Raw genomic sequence first — 21,314 nt, forward strand, 5'->3', positions numbered from 1 at the left:
ATCCATCCATCCATTATCCAACCCGCTGAATCCAAACACAGAGTCACGGGGGTCTACTGGAGCCAATCCCAGCCAACACAGGGCACAAGGCAGGAACCAATCCTGGGCAGGGTGCCAACCCACCGCAAGACACACACAAACACACCCACACACCAAGCACACACTAGGGCCAATTTAGAATCACCAATCCACCTAACCAGCATGTCCTTGGACTGTGGGAGGAAACCGGAGCGCCCGGAGGAAACCCACGCAGACACGGGGAGAACATGCAAAGTCCACGCAGGGAGGGCCTGGGAAGCGAACCCGGGTCCCCAGGTCTCCCAACTGCGAGGCAGCAGCGCTACCCACTGCGCCACCGTGCTGCCCAGCAATTCATGTGAATAAAAATATTATTATAATAGGAAATTAAGATAAAAAGAAAAAGAATCCAGTTACATTTTAAATCTAATTACAGCATCTTACATATAAAGATATCAATTACCTTGGTAATTACTTGTCTAGTTCTCATTTCCCAAACCAATCTCTGTAATCATTACGTCTTTCTTCCTGATACCAGTAATGCACAGCTCTTGCCTTAATTCAGCTCTGGACTCCATGCTTACCCATTAACTGGCAAGAATAAGTCTTCAATACCCTACCTAAAAGTACTTCTGTGCCAAATATGTTAACCATATTCAGAGTCAGGAAAGCCTTGTGGAAGTTCTATGACCATACTCTTCAAGCTCCATTTCCCATCTCCAAGTAGTGCTGCAACTGTGAGCCCTAGATTACATTAAAAGGACCAGACATGCCCCGAATAACCTTTCCTCTACCCTTTGAAGTAGGTGCTCCCATGTAATAAAGGATATTATTTCTTCCATTTAGTGGTTGGGGGGGGAGGCTATCTAATTACCCACTGTCCAAAAGCATAAGTATTTTTGGGACATTTTCTATGAATATGCAAATGACCATTTCTTAGTGGAGCATTGTTCCTACCAAAGCATGCATTTATCTTTTTATGTGAGTTTAGAAAGGTCCTGCCTCACCTGGGGCCTCATGTATAACGCCGTGCGTAGAACTCACACTATAACATGGCGTAAGCACAAAAGTGGGATTGTGCGTATGCACAGAAAAATCCAGATGCAGGAATCTGTGCGCACTCATACTTTCACGTTCTTCCACTACACAAATCCCGATCAGCGTGAAAAGTAACGCACGTGCACGCGCCTTCTGTCCCGCCCCAACTCCTCCCAGAATTACGCCTCTTTGAATATGCAGATCAATATAAATAGCCTTCTGTGAAAAGACAAATGGGAAAAGCACAGGGGAAAATATAAGAATTTCAGCGAATACCAAGTGGAGGCAAAGGAAAAACGTACTATTTGTTGGTTTAAACAGTGGTATAATCAACAAAAGAAAGTTGATCGAGTGACAGAGTGTCGGAAAAACTCGAAAGATCAAATTCACAAAGTCGCACAGTGCCCGAAATAAAAAAGAAATCACAAATCAAAGTCGTCGTGAAAAGACAAGTCGTAGCCCACCGTCTGAGTGTCATATGAAAGCGTATTAGGGTACAAACAAAAAACATAGGCACACAGTGAGAAAAAAGCACGAAATGTCAACTTTAATCTCGAAATTTCCACTTTAATCACGTAGTGTATTTTGCCATTAAAGTAGAACATCATAAACTTCATCTTAAAATCGTTTAATTTACTAGTTTCTCAAGTAGCATGTTAAATGCTTTGTTCTGTGTTTGATCTTCTATGTGCTCTATGTGTGTGAATCACTACGTGCTTCCGTTCTTTCTCTTTCTCCGACAGGACACAGAAAGCATTACATTCGAGATATTACAGCTCTTTGAATAATTAAAATACTGAGATGTATACGTGATATCATTTTCATGATGATAGGAATGAAAGCATGTTATTAAACATGGGAACACGGTGGCGCAGTGATTGTTCATATCTCACGCAAGAGGCTTGCTGCACCATGTGTGACCTTCGATGAAATAATTTATTACAGAAGTACTGTCTCTTTCAAACGTACTAACCTCCAATTCTTGTCCATACTTTTCTTTCTCCAATCGCCACACAATCAGCTCTGTAATAGACGTTAAGCCATTTGTAAGCTTAGAACACCGATTCTTCAAAACTTTTAAGGAACATTGAAATATCTTTGTAGTACATGTTTAATTATTCTATTCGTCTATCCTTCCAGCGTCGCGTCAGCACCAGCAAGAATACAGCGCAAGGCAGGAGCTATCTGTGAACTAGCTATACGCTGTGGCACCGTGTCCTCACATGTTTAATTATTAACAATACAGATTATTTAAATGAAGTTAAAGTTTTATCTGTATACTATAAGCAACATATTTTGCTGCATTTCATCTTAAAAATGATATTGTCATCATACGCGCTTTATAAAGTAGAGCAGGTTGTGTAATATTATAACTGTACTGTAAGTTTACAGTGAGGTGATTGTACTTATAAGTACAAACAGTTCTACAAGGAGCACTTGATGGACTGATTGAGTGCATTTATAGTTCTTGGGATGAAACTGTTTCTGAAACGCGAGGTCCGTACAGGAAAGGCTTTGACGCTTTTTGCCGTGGTTGAGGTAGTGTGTACTTGAAACTGTATACCGATAATTCTCTTTCCAATCATCTGCTGCTGTGATTCACACTCAGATACAGTGATATAAATACTCCGAGTGGTGCAGTGAGAGTAATATGGAAAAAGATGATCCGCAGTGGCAACCCTTAACAGGAGCAGCAAAAAGAAGAACAAGATGCAGTGAGCGTAACAACGCTAAAGCAGTTATGGTATTTGGAATACAATGGCTATTCCCTGGACCATTATATTGCTACAGGTTAATTACAATCAGATGCATTACACTAATAAACAATATGCAGTTAATTTCAGTGTATTTATAAAGCCGCGTCAGGAATGTGGAGCTAAGAAAGAAAGGATGAGCACACAGGAACAGTAGTTTGACCATTCTGTGGACCATTATATTGTTACAGGTTAATTACAATCAGATGCATTAAATTTATGAACGATATGCGGTTAATTTCAGTGTATTTGATAAAGTCGCCGCCGTGGATGTGGATCTAAGAAAGGGTGACCACGCAGGAACAGTAGCACTGCTTTGACGCTGGGTGCCGCCAGTCTGCAAAACCGAGCGGAGAAATTGCGTACGCCAAGGTATGAGTTACCGTGGAAATGTGCGTGGCTTTACGCCAAGTTTAGGTTTTATACATCGCGATTTGAGCGTGGAAAGGTTCGTACGCAACATTTCTGTGCATACGCACCGTTTATACATGAGGCCCCTGGTCACCCCACCATAAATCTTACAGACTTGTATGGACAATTTTGCTTAGTTAGAAAAGCTATGTGAGAAAATTGCATTATTAAAAATGCATGATTCACGTGTTTATCAGAAATAATCCACTGATTTACAGTCTTAACATTTTATGCCATCTTGTTAGAGACAGAATTAAGTAATTATTGCAGTTGCACTATAATTCTAATGCTGTATTAATAGAAATACACATTTTTTTAAAATCAGACTACTGCATCTTTAATTTTAATATTAGTTTGTCACAAGATACAGGTTTCCTGAACAAGAACAAATTACTGAAAACCAATGGGCCTTTGACAGATGCATACATATAATATGTGATTTATTAGAGGTAGGTATTAGCTTACAACATTCAGAAGCATCATAAAATATTACAAGTTTTAAAAGTATTACACTTGTCAAAACAGTGCACAGTTCCTGAAATCATTATGAACAGCCTTTCTGTGAAGTGCCCATAAAAGTAATGATAATAATAATACATAAAAACATATCTAATTTGACTATCTAACAGCATTTTGCTGTTTCCTTGCATTATAAGTTGCACTTGTCCTAGGTGTGTCATTATAAGTTGCACTTGTCCTAGGTGTGTCACTAATGTCTGTGAAGGTGAGTAAAATACTTGATCTGTAAATAGACAGACAGACACTTTATTAATTACTTGTAGTGCTAAGCTTCCAATTGTCCGCACTTTTTTTATTTACTTTTTTGAAACCTAGCTTTATGTATGTCCATGGTTCCTTGCATCCAATTCCTTGCTTACATAGGCTACTTAGCCCACTGACCATAACATGATTTAAACAAGTTCAATACTAGATGCATGGGGAGATAAAGTGTCATTTATAAGAAGAAAGCGAGAGGAGAAAGAGGAGAACAGAGAGAATGTTTAGGAATATCTAACTGAAAAATCAATGCACTTTATCAACTGGTATATCATGTAACTATTTTGGTAGACAGATAAATTAAAATATATATGCCCACATATACTATAACTAAAGAGGAAGAAACTTAAAAAGAAAGAAAACTTCTGACTTGGCAGTCACGAGTCACTGTCACAGTGAAGCATTATACAGGCGTATTGCTGTTGGTATAAAAGAACTGAAGTGGTGTTTCTTGACATACTTCTGCTAAACAATTAATTGGCTGAAAGTGCTCAGTTTTAGTGTGTCAGAGAGAAGATGTGCAGCATTGTTCATAATGGCTCTCAGTTTTGCTTTTATTCTCTTCTTTACTATCACCTCCTGTGGGTCCCATAATTGAGCCTGTCATTTTAAGTTTGTTGATTCACAGGGGCTCTCTTAAAGTGATATTACTGGTCAGCACATCACAGCGTAGAAAAGAGCACTGGCCATCACAGAGTTGTAGAATGATGTCATTAATATACTGCTAAAGAAGGAGAACCAGTCAGTCAATATGTCAAAGCAGGGACAAAGCTTAAAATATTCTGCTAACAGCTTAACATCTGAATAATTATTCCTTCCTTGGTACTAGAAAAGCTGGTTATAGTGGTCTGAACACAAACACAACACACCTGTCTGGACACTCCCCATACTGATCTATACCTAAACTATTACTTTTCACCTAGGCATTTTTTCACTCCTATATTTTTCAGTTTGTATAATCTGTGGCAAAATGTGTGATGAATCCTCAAAAAGAAGGAGACTTTTAAGGTTCAGTGTACAAAGTTGTACTGTATAAATTATCTATCTATCTATCTATCTATCTATCTATCTATCTATCTATCTATCTATCTATCTATCTATCTATCTATCTATCTATCTATCTATCTATCTATCTATCTATCTATCTATCTATCTATCTATCTATCTATCTATGTGTTTATATAAAGTATATAGTCTATTCAAGATTTTATTTGTTAAATATAAAATGATGATTTCATCTATTCAGTCTTTTTTAATTCCAGTATGTTATTTGAATTGTACAGTTAAAAATATAAAAGAATCCCCCCCCCCAAAAATAAAACTCCTCTACTTCTAAACTTCTAGGGATTGAGAAATTACTGTGCTGAGAAGAAATGTACTGTATTTATTACCTTCTGTGCAAAATGGCACTTTCTGGAATTGCTTTTTACTGTTTTAGTAGTACCTTAAACACATTTTAGATCAATCATTATTTGAATATTTGTGGTAAAGGCACACTCAGATGTGGTCTGTCATAATGTACTTTAGGACTGGCTCCATACAACACACATAAACTTGATGAAAATAAGGCATATGTCTCTGCTGTCACCACAGGGGTGATTTTAATGATGTCAAATGCATGCTTGAGGAAATATGCTGAGTTTAATTTGGAGGTGCTGATTTAATAGTGTGATTATTAAAGCGTCATTTTCCATTTTGAAGTCACCAAATTATACCTATTATTATGAGCACACAAATTTCCATTCTCTGTAAAACTATGAAGAATATGGCTTATACTTGAACCAATTAAAACATTAATTAATTATCAAATAACATTATATTTATTTTGTGCAAAATCTGGATCGGACTATAAATATTTTATAGTATTTCAATATTACATACATGCCATTGTCATAATTTTCAGAGATTCATTGGGATGTAGCTCATTGCAATCTTAATGCACAGCAACTGTTTCTAGCTTTAAAATACTTTTTTGGAAGTCATCTGCCATGTCAATTAAACCTATTTATCACTTAAGATCTCTGGCCCTGAAGCTTGTCTACCCTTTTATACACAGCTTTTGAATACCATTCATTCTGCTTTTTTTAAGATGTTCAGCTTGTACTCAATATGAACCACAGTCAGTTCCTTAAGAAGTGTATGCACTCATCCCAGTACAGGTGCAAAAACCATAAAGTCACCTTTATGAGTATTAGCTGAAAATGTAGCAGCATAAACAGCACACATATCAAGCACATCTCAGTATTAGATTTCATAGTTCTTACTCTTAAGAGATTGATATTCAATAGAATTTTACACTATAGCTGCACACAACAAGTAAAAAGAAATTAAAAAGCAAATAACAACCTCTTATAAATCATTTCCTTCCACAATTTTCAGCCAAGTACAAAGAACTTGCATATGCAGGGTGGTAATTAATTTCCTCCTTCCAGGGTCAAAAACTGTAAGTAACAGTCTGCAGTTATCCAGTATACATCCGCCCTAGTTTCCTGTTTGCATTACACTGTATGTTACAAAAATGATGTAAGACAATACAAGAATGTTTAGCAACTTTTTTTATATATATTTGTAACTTTTTTCTTTCTCACATTTGTTTTAAGAAAGCAACTAATTTTTATGAATAAATCGTAACTTTTATATACTGTATGTTGATAGTCACACTTCTAAAGGTATATGTATTAAGGCAGACACTTATATGGCACTCTTTAAAAAAACTACTTAAAGAATTTAACATTGTATCTATTTTGAGAGTTGTATAGAAAAATGTGTCCATAAGGGTTGTGAAGGAATCTCAGGGAAAATAATAAATCTTCTTTCACATACTGTGAGCCCAGTACTGGCAAGTTAGATGCAGTTTAGCTTAACAAGGATGTCTATACCTCACAACTGCCTTGTCTTCATTGTCCACATTAGTTACCTAACTTTGAAAAGATCATGATCCAGGGTAGGCCTAATAAGGCTTTGTTGTACAGCACAGGGATTTTTTAAAAGATTAAAAAGACGTCTTTTCCAGCCAGCTACACACTGTAAGGTAATCATAGACTACGTTGACAGACAGTCTCCAGACTAAATGCAAAGTAAAGTTAGTGGTAACAGGTTTACAGATGCAAAATCAAAATTACCTTTCTTACTATATCATTGTTTTCTACTAATTGCATTTTATACTTAAATCATTTTATTTAAATAAAGAAAGTTGCAGCAAATGTAAACAAAATTTTTAAATAAGAAAAAAAAAACTCTTCAATAAATACAAAAAATACTTGGTTTAACTAGAACCTTAGTTGACTGTTCTAGCTATTATCAGACTGGATGATGTATTCATTGTAGTTTGACCATCACTTCTACTGCAGTTTTAATAGGTCCTTGATAAGTCTTTGTCTTGACACCCTGTCATAATGAAACTGGATAACTAAATAAATCAGAGAAAAATAATGAAAATACTACAGACCTGAATTGTTTCACATGTTCCATTTTCTGGCACAGATCATTGAAATGATTTACAAATAAAATTCATACTATGTTATTATAAGTATTTGCCATAAAATATAGGAAAGACATGTCCAATAAAATCACAACCCATGTATATTAAATCATATCCATAAATGTAACATGCAGTTTCACAGTAAGGAATTTATCAGCTAGTCTAGCAAAATATAATAATTGAAAATTAGAAATAATGTTGCTAAAACACAGCTGACACTTAAGCTATATCTCAATAAAAGACAGTAGAAACATGTTTATTTAAAAGCATCCGGTGTCTGTTCAAACTTTTGGAATCTGAAAATATAATTTACAATACTTACAATGAAATTTCTTGCTAGGAATGAACAATGTTAAAACATCAATACTATAAATGTTTCAAAGCATCCCTATGGAATAGCTTGAAAAACTCAGCCTTCTTTATAATGCTTACTGTTAGGGAAGCAATGTAGTATTCTTTACATTATGAATATTAATATAATTAGATTATGGGTTAGCAGTAAAGGGAAAGTGTTGTTTGCTTTGAAATTACACTATTAGCCACTAGGGTGTTGTACCGTGTTAGCCATTATGAATGTAGAGAAAAGCCAAGCAAAATGACACCTTTTATTGGCTAACTAAAAAGATTACAATATGCAAGCTTTCAAGGCAACTCAGGCCCCGTAATCTTTTTAGTTAGCCAATAAAAGGTGTCATTTTGCAAAGCTTGCATATTGTAATCTTTTTAGTTAGCCAATAAAAGGTGTCATTTTGCTTGGCTTTTCTCTACTATTAGCCACCAAATAGTTTCACTTAATAGCAAGACATAAGAAAATCTGAACTACAGTTTTACTCTCACATCAGTGTTTTTAACACTTTACAGACTATCAATTTCTTCTTCTTTAAAACTACATATCTCAATGCAATATTGAAAATAATTCTCAGATTTGAGACTGAAAATACAATTTATTTTTATTTAAAGACTTATAATGAGTGGCCTTGGCATTTCTGGATTCCTTCACATCAGATTGACCTACCCTGGTCTTAGAGGTTCAAACTGGCTACAGGCTTTCACCTCAAACAACATTTTAATTAAAAACCAATTTATACAGTTAAAAAATGTCCCTGTAAGAACTGTTACTCTTTTATACAGCTTTGCATTATATTAACTTTTTTATTTTATGTTTTTAAGTTAACTGTAAAAGAAATAAGGGTTTATGTCACATTCTCAAAATATTGATTATGCTCCTAGACACAAACCTATGACTTTGATTTAACTCATTTCATATTATTTATCTGTATGAAATCAATTTTTTTAAAGTAATATATTTAGTTTAATTTAGCGCTTGTGGTGCACAAGATACACCTTATAGACTTAAACAAACTGAAAACCAAAATGCATTATCATAAAAGCTAAGCATACATAGAGTTTCCTTTCTATGAAATACAATTTTACAGAGCTCAAGTGAAGCTATTTTTTAATATTGTTTAAGAAAATACAAAAAAAAATTTTACGGAAAGAAAGAAAATGTAAAAGTGTGAATCATCATGGTATCTGCATATAGTTAGATTTGCATCTATTTAAAACGTACATTTAGTTTATTACCTTATAAAACTACTTTTTCCTGAAAATAATTTCAAGGTTAAAATATATTATATAAACATAGTGTCCGTTTGCATTGAACACGAGCTACTCATTAAAAAAAACATAGCTTTACAACCTTCACGAAGAAACTAATGACGGATACATTGGGTTATTTATTTATTTTAAACTTTGCTTAAATACGAATTATACTATTACAATTAAAAAATCGAGGAATGCATTCTTGCTTTATCCAGCAATGATCAAGTTCCCTAGCACTATTCCAGTATTAGCCTTGTGGGGTTTCTTAGTTTCGTGTGTTGCAAGTCAGTACAAGACTGAATAAATTGTTACGGGATGATCTGTATACTAACTAAATACATTCTAAAAAGAAAGGAATGACGTTTAACTATATACTTTCACGGATTTTCCTGCCGAAAATGGTTGCAATGCTGCATCTGTTGATACACGAAATGTGTTTGCCTTTCACCTCTAAAAGATTTAGAGATTATCTGTATAGGGAGGGATTCACCGAATGCCTCGCTTCCTGCTTAACAGGCAAGAATCTAGTGATGCTCCAAAGAGATAAATGCATTTGGAATCGGCGGTACAAATGTGCCAAAATTAGTATTTTAGTGTATTACGGCTGATCGGCCCATCTGGTCAAGGCAGCGATTTTCTGCTTGATGATATCACATCGGCTAAAGTAGGACGTGATGGACTGCATGCTGGCTCAAAACTGTGTTAGCAATAACTTAACCGACGTGTACACAAAATTAATACAATACGCAACATCAATATATATATATATATATATATATATATATATATATATATATATATATATATATATATATATATATGTAATAAACTTTAAAAGAATGAAATATTCAGCTTAGCATATAGAAGTTAGTGGATTTCGACTCCTTGGCTAAGATACTACAATGAATAATAAAACCGTGTATGTTTTGATAAAGAAAATAAATCTATTCACTTTTGCTTTGCTTAAACAAGTGTATTTTGTTCGTATCATTTTATTGACAATTGCTGACCATGTTGTATCCCAAGCATATCTGATGTCCATCGTTACCTCAAATTAGGTAAGCCGGACGCGCCAGATCAGTAGTACAGAAAGTAAGCCCTCAGTCCAGCCCACCCTCACCGCCTTTTTTAAGTACATTCCATACACATATGCACTTGCACCTATCAAGTCTTCAAGCAGAAAACAAAATCAACATTTTTGCACATCATTTAAACTCTTTAATTCTCACTTCGAAAATGTGACATAGTAAATTATCTTGTCAACATTTCTGAGGATTCTTAACTGTCCTTAGTTCCAATAAAGCCGTTTTCCACAATAAAAATAGTTTCTTACCGTAATAAATGTAACCATAGCATCAGTATTAAGTTTTCCAACAAAGTCGACATTAAGGTGATAATATTAAGCAGGCTGCAGTGAAAGTTGCTGTTTTGCAGAACCGTGCATGAAGCTGGACTTAAAGCAGGACAATCTGGGATCTAAAACGCCGTAGTGCTCGCTCGCTCTCTCGCTCTCTCTCTCTCAATAGCGCGAGCGCGCGCTCGCTCGCTTTCCTTCTCTCTGACGGGTGCTCTCTCTCTCTCACTCAGTCTAACAGAGTTGGAGTAGATTCTGTCAATACAACCATCCAGTTTGAACAGACTAGACTGTTTGATGCGGCAATCAATGGAACGAGCATCGGAATGTACACATTGACATTTGTATTTAACACAATAAAAACATTTAAGGAGTAATATCCGTTAATGTGACATCAGTGGCCAATCTTCCCAAAAACCAAGAGGGAACTGTTCAGTAACAACTCCCCCCAACCCATCCACCCGACCGAACGTTGTTGGCAAAACACGCCTTGAAACTTGATACGCACTAACATGTTAATCTTGGCAGAGGCGCCTATAGGATTGTGCACATGCTGAAATCATATTCTTCTGCAACGTTTTTCCCAAGAATGGTAACTTAATGTTGCTACCGTAAGAAGGAAGCAGATAGCCGAGGTAGTTAAACTGTATAGGTTCACGGGCTCCATCGCTTGCCAATCGCAGAAATATGTGTGGCTGGAAAATGACTCCGCAAAACATCCCATACAAAGCACTGTGGTTTGCATGGCATGTGCACACATCTGACATGCTTCTTAGTGTAGAACATTAACAATTAAGTTTTTAAAATAAAACTTTACTTCAACTTATTTCTTTTTCACGCTATGCCGGCACCGATGTCTGACATACTGCTGATCTAAAAGTACGAAAATGTTTAGTTCACTGAAATTGTACATTTGAGTAAAAAAAGAAAACGACAGATTAATGCTTTCTCCATCATTTATTTGTATTTTGAATGGATCCTCTCAGTCGGTTTTCAAGAATTTAAATCACATGCAGAAGTCAGCAATTTACTTCATAACCCTGCACTTCAAAAGGCAATCTGATGTGGAAATAAACACAGAATACGTTTTCTTAAAAGTAATATGAGCAGCAGGTGTCTGAAATCCAATATACTTTGACAGCGTATCATAAAAGCAAAAGTCGACGAAATGTCTTATTTTTTAGAACGATATTCTTATAAGGACTGGAACTTGACGATGCTCACAGTTTGGATTTTCTCACACTGTGGTCGTCGTTACACCGGTTCTTAAATCAACGAGCCCTAACCTTGATTTAAAAGCGCTGTATAAGAACGTGAAATTTTAATGAGCGATAATCAGTGCTGGAGCTCGTCTGCGTTAATTCAGGCATTCAACTCATGCAATTTTTCCATTATTGCTGTGTACATCATAAATGATTGATATATTTAAGCTACTGGAAATATATGAATAATTGATTAGTTACCATACTAAAAAATAAAACGCGATCATACAGCTGCATTTCACCATCTCCTTTTGATAATCGGGTCATTGCATTTGTAGGAAGTTGAGCTTCTACAAAGTCTCTTTAATATTCTACTGACAGCAACTTAAATGCTATTGGCTGGGTAAAAATGCACTAGATTTAATTTCAGTGGCCACATAAATAGCATTCAGTGTTATTGCAGCAAAGATAATTTAAATATTAACAATAACTTCCATAATGAATAGCTGCCCAAATGAGAGTGTACTCATGAACTTTTATCACTGCAGAAAAGACAGGTTTTACCAAGCAGTGCAGGTAATACACAGAACACAAAAGCCATTCAGGAGCTTTGTGATATCAAGAAGAATCAAAGTATCTGGCTTGCCATAGGCTGAAACGATTGATTTCATTTTTTTTAAAGAAAGGCCTCTGCAAATGTAAAGAATTTAATTACTTCTGGTATAGGATACTCTCATTTTCATTCTGGAAATTGGCATCATAGCATCAAAATCTAGCCCAGAATGTTCAGTAACAGTCTTTTTTACCAACTAGTAACTGTTATGTATGATAGAGGAATTTTGACACGACTGCTTCCATAATTGTCTCAGACCAGACAATTTTCTTTCTCATGGTCTGAGAGTCCTTCAGGTGCCTTTTGGCAAACTCCAGGTGGGCTGCCATGTGCCTTTTACTAAGGAGTGGCTTCCGTCTGGCCACTCTACCATACAGGCCTGATTGGTGGATTGCTGCAGAGATGGTTGTCCTTCTGGATGGTTCTCCTCTCTCCACAGAGGACCTCTGGAACTCTGACAGAGTGACCATCGGGTTCTTGGTCACCTCCCTGACTAAGGCCCTTCTCCCCCAATCACTCAGTTTAGATGGCCGGTCAGCTCCACGAAGAGTCCTGGTGGTTTCGAACTTCTTCCACTTACGGATGATGGAGGCCACTGTGCTCATTGGGACCTTCAAAGCAGCAGAAGTTTTTCTGTAACCTTCCCCAGATTTGTGCCTCAAGACAATCCTGTCTCGGAGGTCTACAGACAATTCCTTTGACTTCATGTTTGGTTTGTGCTCTGACATGAACTGTCAACTGTGGGACCTTATATAGACAGGTGTGTGCCTTTCCAAATCATGTCCAATCAACTGAATTTACCACAGGTGGACTCCAATTAAGCTGCAGAAACATCTCAAGGATGATCAGGGGAAAAAGGATGCACCTGAGCTCAATTTTGAGCTTCATGGCAAAGGCTGTGAATACTTATGTACATGTGATTTCTCGTTTTTTTTATTTTTAATAAATTTGCAAAAATCTCAAGTAAACTTTTTTCACGTTGTCATTATGGGGTGTTGTGTGTAGAATTCTGAGGAAAAAAATGAATTTAATCCATTTTGGAATAAGGCTATAACATAACAAAATATGGAAAAAGTGATGTGCTGTGAATACTTTCCGGATGCACTGTATTTCTATATTTTGGTGACATAAACTCTTCTTTCTACATCTCAGCTGCAAACACTGGTTCTAGCCATGAATTTTGTTAACTTGCTTAGTTCAATGGAGGGGTATACATTTTTCCAGCACTTTTAAGTCCCTTTGTTTTAGAACTGTTGCCATATAGATCCATTAACACAACCTTTAGATATTATTGCAGCCATGGAGCCAGAGTCCTCCTGCAGTAAGAAGTCCCTCAGGAAGAGTACTTTCACCAAAATTTTTCATATTCTTCGTGGGTGCCCAAGATGGATCTACCCATCACAATGTGCTAATGACCTGTGGCCTCATGTATAACACCGTGCATAGAATTCACACTGAAACATGGCGTACGGACAAAAACAGAAATGTGCGTATGAACAAAAACAGAAATGTGAATATGCACAAAAAAATCCATATGTACAAATCTGTGCATATGCCAACTTCCATGTTCTTCTGCTACATAAATCGTGGCCTGCGTGAAATGTAACGCATGTGCACGCGCCTGCCAGCCCAACCTCAACTCCTCCCAGAATTACGCTTCTTTGCATATGCAAATCAATATAAATAGCCTCTTACGTTCAGTGTTCTGTAAAAAGACAATGGCAAAAGGACAGGGAAAAAAGAATTTCAGTGAATACCAAGTGGAAGCAAGGAAAAAGCGCTATTTGTTGGTTTAAGCAGTGGTATAAACAACAAAAGAAAGTTGATCGAGCACTTGATGGACTGATTGAGTGCATTTATAGATCTTGGGATGAAACTGTTTCTGAACCGCGCGGTCCGTACAGGAAAGGCTCTGAAGCATTTACTGAAAGGGAGAAGTTCAAATAGACTGTGCACATGGTTGAGGCAGTGTGTGCTAGAAGCTCTGTCCCAATATTTCTCCCGCTCTTGACACAATCTGCGGTAGCGCTTTCTTATCAGTTGCTGTATAGCTGTGATTCCACACTCAGACACAGTGGGTTAAGATACTCTGAGTGGTGCACTGAGAGTAACCATGCTAAAGCAGCTATGGTATTTGGAATAATTTGGCCATTCTATGCATCATTATATGATTACAGGTTGATTACAATCAGATGCCTTCTTCTTCTTCTTCTTTTGGCTGCTCCCATTAGGGGTCGCCACAGCGGATCATCTTCTTCCATATCTTTCTGTCCTCTGCATTTTGTTCTGTTACACCCATCACCTGCATGTCCTCTCTCACCACATCCATAAACCTTCTCTTAGACCTTCCTCTTTTCCTCTTCCCTAGCAGCTCTATCCTTAACATCCTTCTCCCAATATACTCAGCATCTCTCCTCTGCACATGTCCAAACCAACGCAATCTAGCCTCTCTGACTTTGTCTCCCAACCATCCAACTTGAGCTGACCCTCTAATGTACTCATTTCTAATCCTATCCATCCTTGTCACACCCAGTGCAAATCTCAGCATCTTTAACTCTGCTATATCCAGGTTTGTCTCCTGCTTTCTGGTCAGTGCCACCGTCTCCAACCCATATAACATAGCTGGTCTCATTACCATCCTGTAGACCTTCCCTTTCACTCTTGCTGATATCCGTCTGTCACAAATCACTCCTGACACTCTTCTCCACCCATTCCACCCTGCCTGCACTCTCTTTTTCACCTCTCTTCCACAATCCCCATTACTCTGTACTGTTGATCCCAAGTATTTAAACTCATCCACCTTTGCCAACTCTACTCCTTGCATCCTTTCCATACCACTGACCTCCCTCTCATTTACACACATGTATTCTGTCTTGTTCCTACTGACCTTAATTTCCTCACCTCTCCAGAGCATACCTCCACCTCTCCAGGGTCTCCTCAACCTGCTCCCTACTATCACTACAGATCACAATGTTATGAGCAAACATCATAGTCCACGGGGACTGCTGTCTAATCTCGTCTGTCAACCTCTCCATCACCATTGCAAACAAGAAAGGGCTCAGAGCCGATCCCTGATGTAATCCTACCTCCACCTTGAATGCATCCGTCACTCCTACCGCAGACCTCACCACGGTCAGACTTCCCTCATACATATCCTGTACCACTCTTACATACTTCCCTGCCACTCCCGACTTCCTCATACAATACCACAACTCCTCTCGAGGCACCCTGTCATATGGTTTCTCCAAGTCCACAAAAATGCAATGCAACTCCTTCTGGCCTTCTCTATACTTCTTCATCAACACCATCAGAGCAAACATAGCATCTGTGATGCTCTTTCTTGGTATGAGACCATACTGCTGCTCACTAATCATCACCTCACTTCTTAACCTAGCTTCCACTACTCTTTTCCATAACTTCATGCTATGGCTCATCAATTTTATCCCCTTGTATTTACTACAGTTCTGTACATCCCCCTTATTCTTAAATATCGGAACCAGTACACTTCTTTTCCACTCCCCAGGCATCCTCTCACTTTCCAAGATTCCATTAAACAATCTGGTTAAAAACTCCACTGCCCTCTCTCCTAAACACCTTCATGCTTCCACAGGTATGTCATGTGGACCAACAGCCTTTCCATTCTTCATCCTCTTCAGAGCTGTCCTTACTTCCTCCTTGCTAATCTGTTGCACTTCCTGGTTCACTATCTCCACATCATCCAACCTCTTCTCTCTCTTGTTCTCTTCATTCATCAGCCTCTCAAAGTACTCTTTCCATTTGCTCAACACACTCTCCTCGCTTGTGAGTACGTTTCCATCTTTATCCTTTATTACCCTAACCTGCTGCACATCTTTCCCAGCTCGGTCCCTCTGTCTAGCCAATCGGTACAATTCCTTTTCTCCCTCCTTAGTGTCCAACCTCTCATACAACTCATCATACGCCTTTTCTTTAGCCTTCGCCACCTCTCTCTCTTCACCTTGCGCCTTATCTCCTTGTAATTGTGTCTACTTTCTGCATCTCTTTGAATATCCCACTTCTTCTTTGCAATCCTCTTCCTCTGTATACTCTCCTGTACTTCCCCATTCCACCACCAGGTTTCCTTTTCCTCTGTCCAGATGTCACGCCAAGCACCCTTCTTGCTGTCACCTTTACTACATCTGCTGTAGCTGCCCAACTGTCTGGTAACTCTTCACTACCACCCAGTGCCTGTCTCACCTTCTCCCTAAACTCAACCTTGCAGTCTTCCTTTTTAAACTTCCACCATTTGATCCTTGGCTCTGCCCTCACTCTCTTCCTCTTCTTGCTCTCCAACATCATCCTACAGACCACCACCCTATGCTGATTAACTACACTTTCCCCTACCACCACTTTGTAGTCTTCAATCTCCTTCAGATTGACTCTTCTGCATAGGATGTAATCTACCCGTGTGCATCTTCCTCCACTCTTGTATGTAACCCTATGTTCCTCTCTCTTCTTAAAATACATATTCACCACAGCCATGTCCATCCTTTTCGCAAAATCCACTATCCTCTGACCTCCTTCATTCCTCTCCTTGACACCATACCTGTCCATCACTTCCTCGTCTCTTCTGTTCCCTTCACCAACATGTCTATTGAAATCTGCTCCAATCACCACTTTCTGTCCCTTGGGTACACTGTTCATCACTTCATCCAACTCACTCCAAAAATCATCTTTCTCATCCATTGCACACCCAACTTGCGGGGCATATGCACTAACAACATTCATCATCACACTTCCAATTTCCAGCTTCATAATCATTACTCTGTCGGACACTCTTTTCACCTCCAAAACACTCTTGACATACTATTCCTTCAGAATAACCCCTACTCCATTTCTCCTCCTATCCATACCATGATAGAACAATTTGAATCCACCTCCAGTCCACCTGGCCTTACTCCCCTTCCATTTAGTCTCTTGCACACACAATATATCAACCTTCCTCTCTCCCCTTACCAGTCATACTGCCAACATTAAAAGTTCCTACCCTCAGTTCCACTCTCTTTACCTTTCTCCTCTCCTCCTGTCTCTGGACACGTCTCCCCCCTCCTCTTCTCCTTCTTATTCTTCTTTTTTGACCAACAGTAGCCCAATTTCCGCCAGCACCCGGTTGGCTAACAGTACTGGTGGTGGTCGTTGTTAAGCCGGGGCTCCACCGATCCGGTATGGAAATTTGTATTGTTGTCCGCATATGGATTTTGCAAAATTTCCTGATGTAACCCTCTCCTTTCATTCGGGCTTGGGACCAGCATGAAGAAACACACTGGTGTGTGTGTGTGTGTCTGGGTAAATCAGATGCCTTAAACTAAAAAAATGATAAATGGTTAATTTCAGTGTATTTGATAAAGCTGTGTCAGGGATGTGAATCTAAGAAATAAAGGGAAACCACACAGAAACAGTAGCACTGCTTTGATGCTGGATGCTGCCAGTTTGCAAAACCGAGCCAAAAACTTGTGTACGCAATGGTTTGAGCTGGCGTGAGAATGTGCATGGCTTTACACCAAGTTTAGTTTTTATATGTCGCGATGTGCGCATTTATACATGAGGCCGCTGGTCCTCTGTTGCTCTGGAGGGTAGGTGATAATAGACCTTTTAACCTCTAAATGACCTGTGTAGGAATGTTGATAAATCCAACCCTTATATCCTTATTACAAATTTGTTTAAATACTTAGGCAGAGAAGTTTCAGACACAATAGAGAGTATAGTTTGTACACTGTAAACTTGAACAAATTGCAAAACAGTTATAATATAAGCCAATTCTATGTATCCCAATGAAAGAAACCTATGTTTACACTTTTGTGCCCAGTACGCTACAATATAAATTAATATTCCCCACTACAATTGTTTTTCAATACAGTGCTACCAATTCTCCCCACCAACCACCCCAACCCCTGCCAATTACTGACTGAGGTTAAAATAATGGCTAAAAACCTTCCTATGAGAAGTTTAAGAAGCTGCATCTTAAAAAAAAACTTTGGTACAGAATAGGTGCTTTGAGGCTATCTCTCTCCTGAATTTAGAACTTTATCACCTTCAGCCAATATATATTTGGGTTTCCCCGACATCATTTCCACCATTGTTGATTCAAATTGAGGAAGGTAGCTCCTACACATGCTCCGTTTCAATTCAGTCAGAAATACCCTTTTCCTTTAAAAAGACCAGTTATTTCTTATATTTTGTCAATTTGGAAATTGGCTTCTAATACTTTAGGTTCTTGCATTCAGTGGCATGAAAGGTGTCCATTTTTCTATAATGATGCTTTCTGCATTGGCAGATGATAAATTTCTTACCCAGAAGGGTTATAGCCTTCCTGGGTGACTTATTTGAAGAGTTGGGGCTCCTCACATTTCAGGGCTTAAAACTTAAAAACTCTAGAGCTTCTATTTATTTTTATATCTACAGATAATATAGAGTCTAAATATCTTTTACTCTCTCTAAACATGCTCTTCTAGCTCTTTTTCAGTCCTTCTCATCCTCTGCAAAACCAGTGTCTTCTCTCTATTCAACCTGTATAAGGCCTTTTAAAAGTCTTTATCGTAAAGATTATCTGTCTCTGTTATACACCTTAAGATGTACACATATTTGAAAATTTGAAGAATTCTGTTCTTAAAAATATATCCTTAGTTTATAGATATTCAGACTATCAGCATAATTTCGTCATCAGATTGTTCACAAAATCTATATTATGCCCTATAAAACTTACCTCATGGGACTTTCCTCTGATCCCTTCTTTCCTTTCTATACCCCAAATGCTTCAGGAACTTTTGTTTATATGTTCTTGGAATGTTCATCACTTTCCCCTTTCTACATGTCTACAACAACAACAACAACATTTATTTATATAGCACATTTTCATACAAAAAGTAGCTCAAAGTGCTTTACATAATGAAGAAAAGAAAAATAAAAGACAAAATAAGAAATTAAAATAAGACAACATTAGTTAACATAGAAAAGGAGTAAGGTTCGATGGCCAGGGTGGACAGAAAAAACAAAAAAAAAAACTCCAGAAAGCTGGAGAAAAAAAAAAAAAAATCTGTAGGGGTTCCAGGCCACGAGACCGCCCAGTCCCCTCTGGGCATTCTACCTAACATAAATGAAATAGTCCTCTTTGTAGTTAGGGTTCTCACGGAGTCACTTGATGCTGATGGTCATACAGACTTCTGGCTTTTAATCCATCCATCATTTTTGGAACATCATGGTACTTAGAGTAGATAGTGGTGGTGCAAGCCACCATCAAAAGGACACCAGAAAAGGAAACAGAAGAGAGAGTAGGGGTTAGTACAGATTTTAGAGCCACCATGAATAGTTATTATAATGAATTGGATATACAGAGTATCAGGATTAAATTACAGTGAAGTTATGAGAAGGCCATGTTAAAGTAATGTGTTTTCAGCAGTTTTTTAAAGTGTTCCATTGTATTAGCCTGGCGATTCCTACTGGCAGGCTATTCCAGATTTTAGGTGCATAACAGCAGAAGGCCGCCTCACCACTTCTTTTAAGTTTTGCTCTAGGAATTCTAAGGAGACACTCAGTTGAGGATCTGAGGTTGCGATTTGGAATATAAGACGTCAGACATTCCGATATATAGGATGGGGCGAGATTATTTAAGGCTTTATAAACCATAAGCAAAATTTTAAAGTCAATCCTGAATGACACAGGTAACCAGTGTAGTGACATCAAAACTGGAGAGATGTGCTTGGATTTTCTTTTCCTGGTAAGGATTTTAGCAGCTGCATTCTGCACTAGTTGCAATCGATTTATGTCTTTTTTGGGTAGTCCTGAGAGGAGTGCATTACAGTAATTTAGTCAACTGAAAACAAACGCATGAACTAATTTCTCAGCATCTTTCAATGATATAAGAGGTCTAACTTTTGCTATGTTTCTTAAGTGAAAAAATGCCCTAAGCTTTTTACCTCCTTTTTGACTTTTAATCCTAATGCTTCCAGTTTATTTCTAATAGCCTCATTGTATCCATTATTGCCAATCACTAAGATTTCAGTTTTCTCTTTATTTAACTTGAGAAAGTTACTATTCATCCATTCTGAAATACAAGTCAGACATTGTGTTAGTGAATCAAGAGATTTGGGGTCATCAGGTGCAATTGATAAATACAGTTGCTTGTCATTAGCATAGCTGTGGTAGCTCACGTTGTGCCCTGAGATAATCTGACCTAATGGAAGCATGTAGATTGAGAAGAGCAGCGGACCCAGGATAGAGCCTTGTGGAACACCATATAGGATATCATGTGCCTTTGAGTTGTAATTACCACAACTAACAAAGAATTTTCTCCCTGCCAGGTAGGATTCAAACCAATTTAAGACACTGCCAGAGAGGCCCACCCACTGACTAAAGCGATTTTTAAGAATATTATGATCAGTGGTGTCAAATGCGGCAGTCAGATCTAAGAGGATGAGAACAGATAAATGGCCTCTGTCTGCATTTACCCGCAAATCATTGACTACTTTAACAAGTGCAGTTTCTGTGCTGTGATTTGTTCTAAATCCTGACTGAAAGTTATCAAGAATAGCATGTTTATTGAGGTGCTCATTTAACTGTATAATGACTGCCTTCTCTAGAATTTTACTTAAGAAAGGCAGGTTAGAGGTGGGTCTAAAATTTTCAAGAGCAGAGGGGTCGAGGTTATTTTTCTTAAGTAGGGGTTTAACTACAGCAGTCTTATGACAGTCTGGGAAGACACCTGTATCTAATGACAAATTTACTATGTCAAGAACATTATCAATTAGCACGCCCGATACTTCTTTGAAAAAATTTGTTGGTATTGGGTCAAGGACGCAGGTGGAGGGTTTCATTTGAGAAATTATTTTATGTAAATCAGGTAAATCTATCCTAGTGAAAGAGTTCAATTTGTTTATTATGGAATACTGGGGTTTAGGAGGATCCTTAGTGTTGGGGAGATATACTATGTTATTTCGAATATCATTAATTTTTTGATTGAAAAATACAGCGATAGCCTCACAGGTTTTACTTGAAGTACTTAGGATGCATTCCTTTGAGTTACTTGGGTTTAACAGACGATCAATTGTTG

General features: G+C 37.8%; 2 protein-coding genes across 2 annotated transcripts in view; both read right to left on the reverse strand.

The window, feature by feature from the left end:
* The window catches only part of ntf3 (neurotrophin 3), a 140,619-nt gene extending 129,858 nt beyond the window's left edge, over window positions 1-10,761 (reverse strand). Inside the window, exon 1 of the mRNA XM_028808200.2 lies at window positions 10,415-10,761. Coding sequence (XP_028664033.1) covers window positions 10,415-10,432 — 18 coding nt within the window. The 5' untranslated portion in view covers window positions 10,433-10,761. The remainder of the gene's footprint in view (window positions 1-10,414) is intronic.
* Window positions 1-17,172, reverse strand: part of LOC127526150 (uncharacterized) — a 260,787-nt gene extending 243,615 nt beyond the window's left edge. The window contains exon 1 of the mRNA XM_051920676.1: window positions 16,227-17,172. Within this exon, the coding sequence (XP_051776636.1) occupies window positions 16,235-17,029 (795 nt within the window). The 5' untranslated portion in view covers window positions 17,030-17,172 and the 3' untranslated portion in view covers window positions 16,227-16,234. The remainder of the gene's footprint in view (window positions 1-16,226) is intronic.
* Between the last annotated feature and the right edge of the window lie 4,142 nt (window positions 17,173-21,314).

Source organism: Erpetoichthys calabaricus, chromosome 1 (genome assembly GCF_900747795.2).
Source record: "Erpetoichthys calabaricus chromosome 1, fErpCal1.3, whole genome shotgun sequence".
In the NCBI taxonomy this organism is placed as follows: Eukaryota; Metazoa; Chordata; class Cladistia; order Polypteriformes; family Polypteridae; genus Erpetoichthys; species Erpetoichthys calabaricus.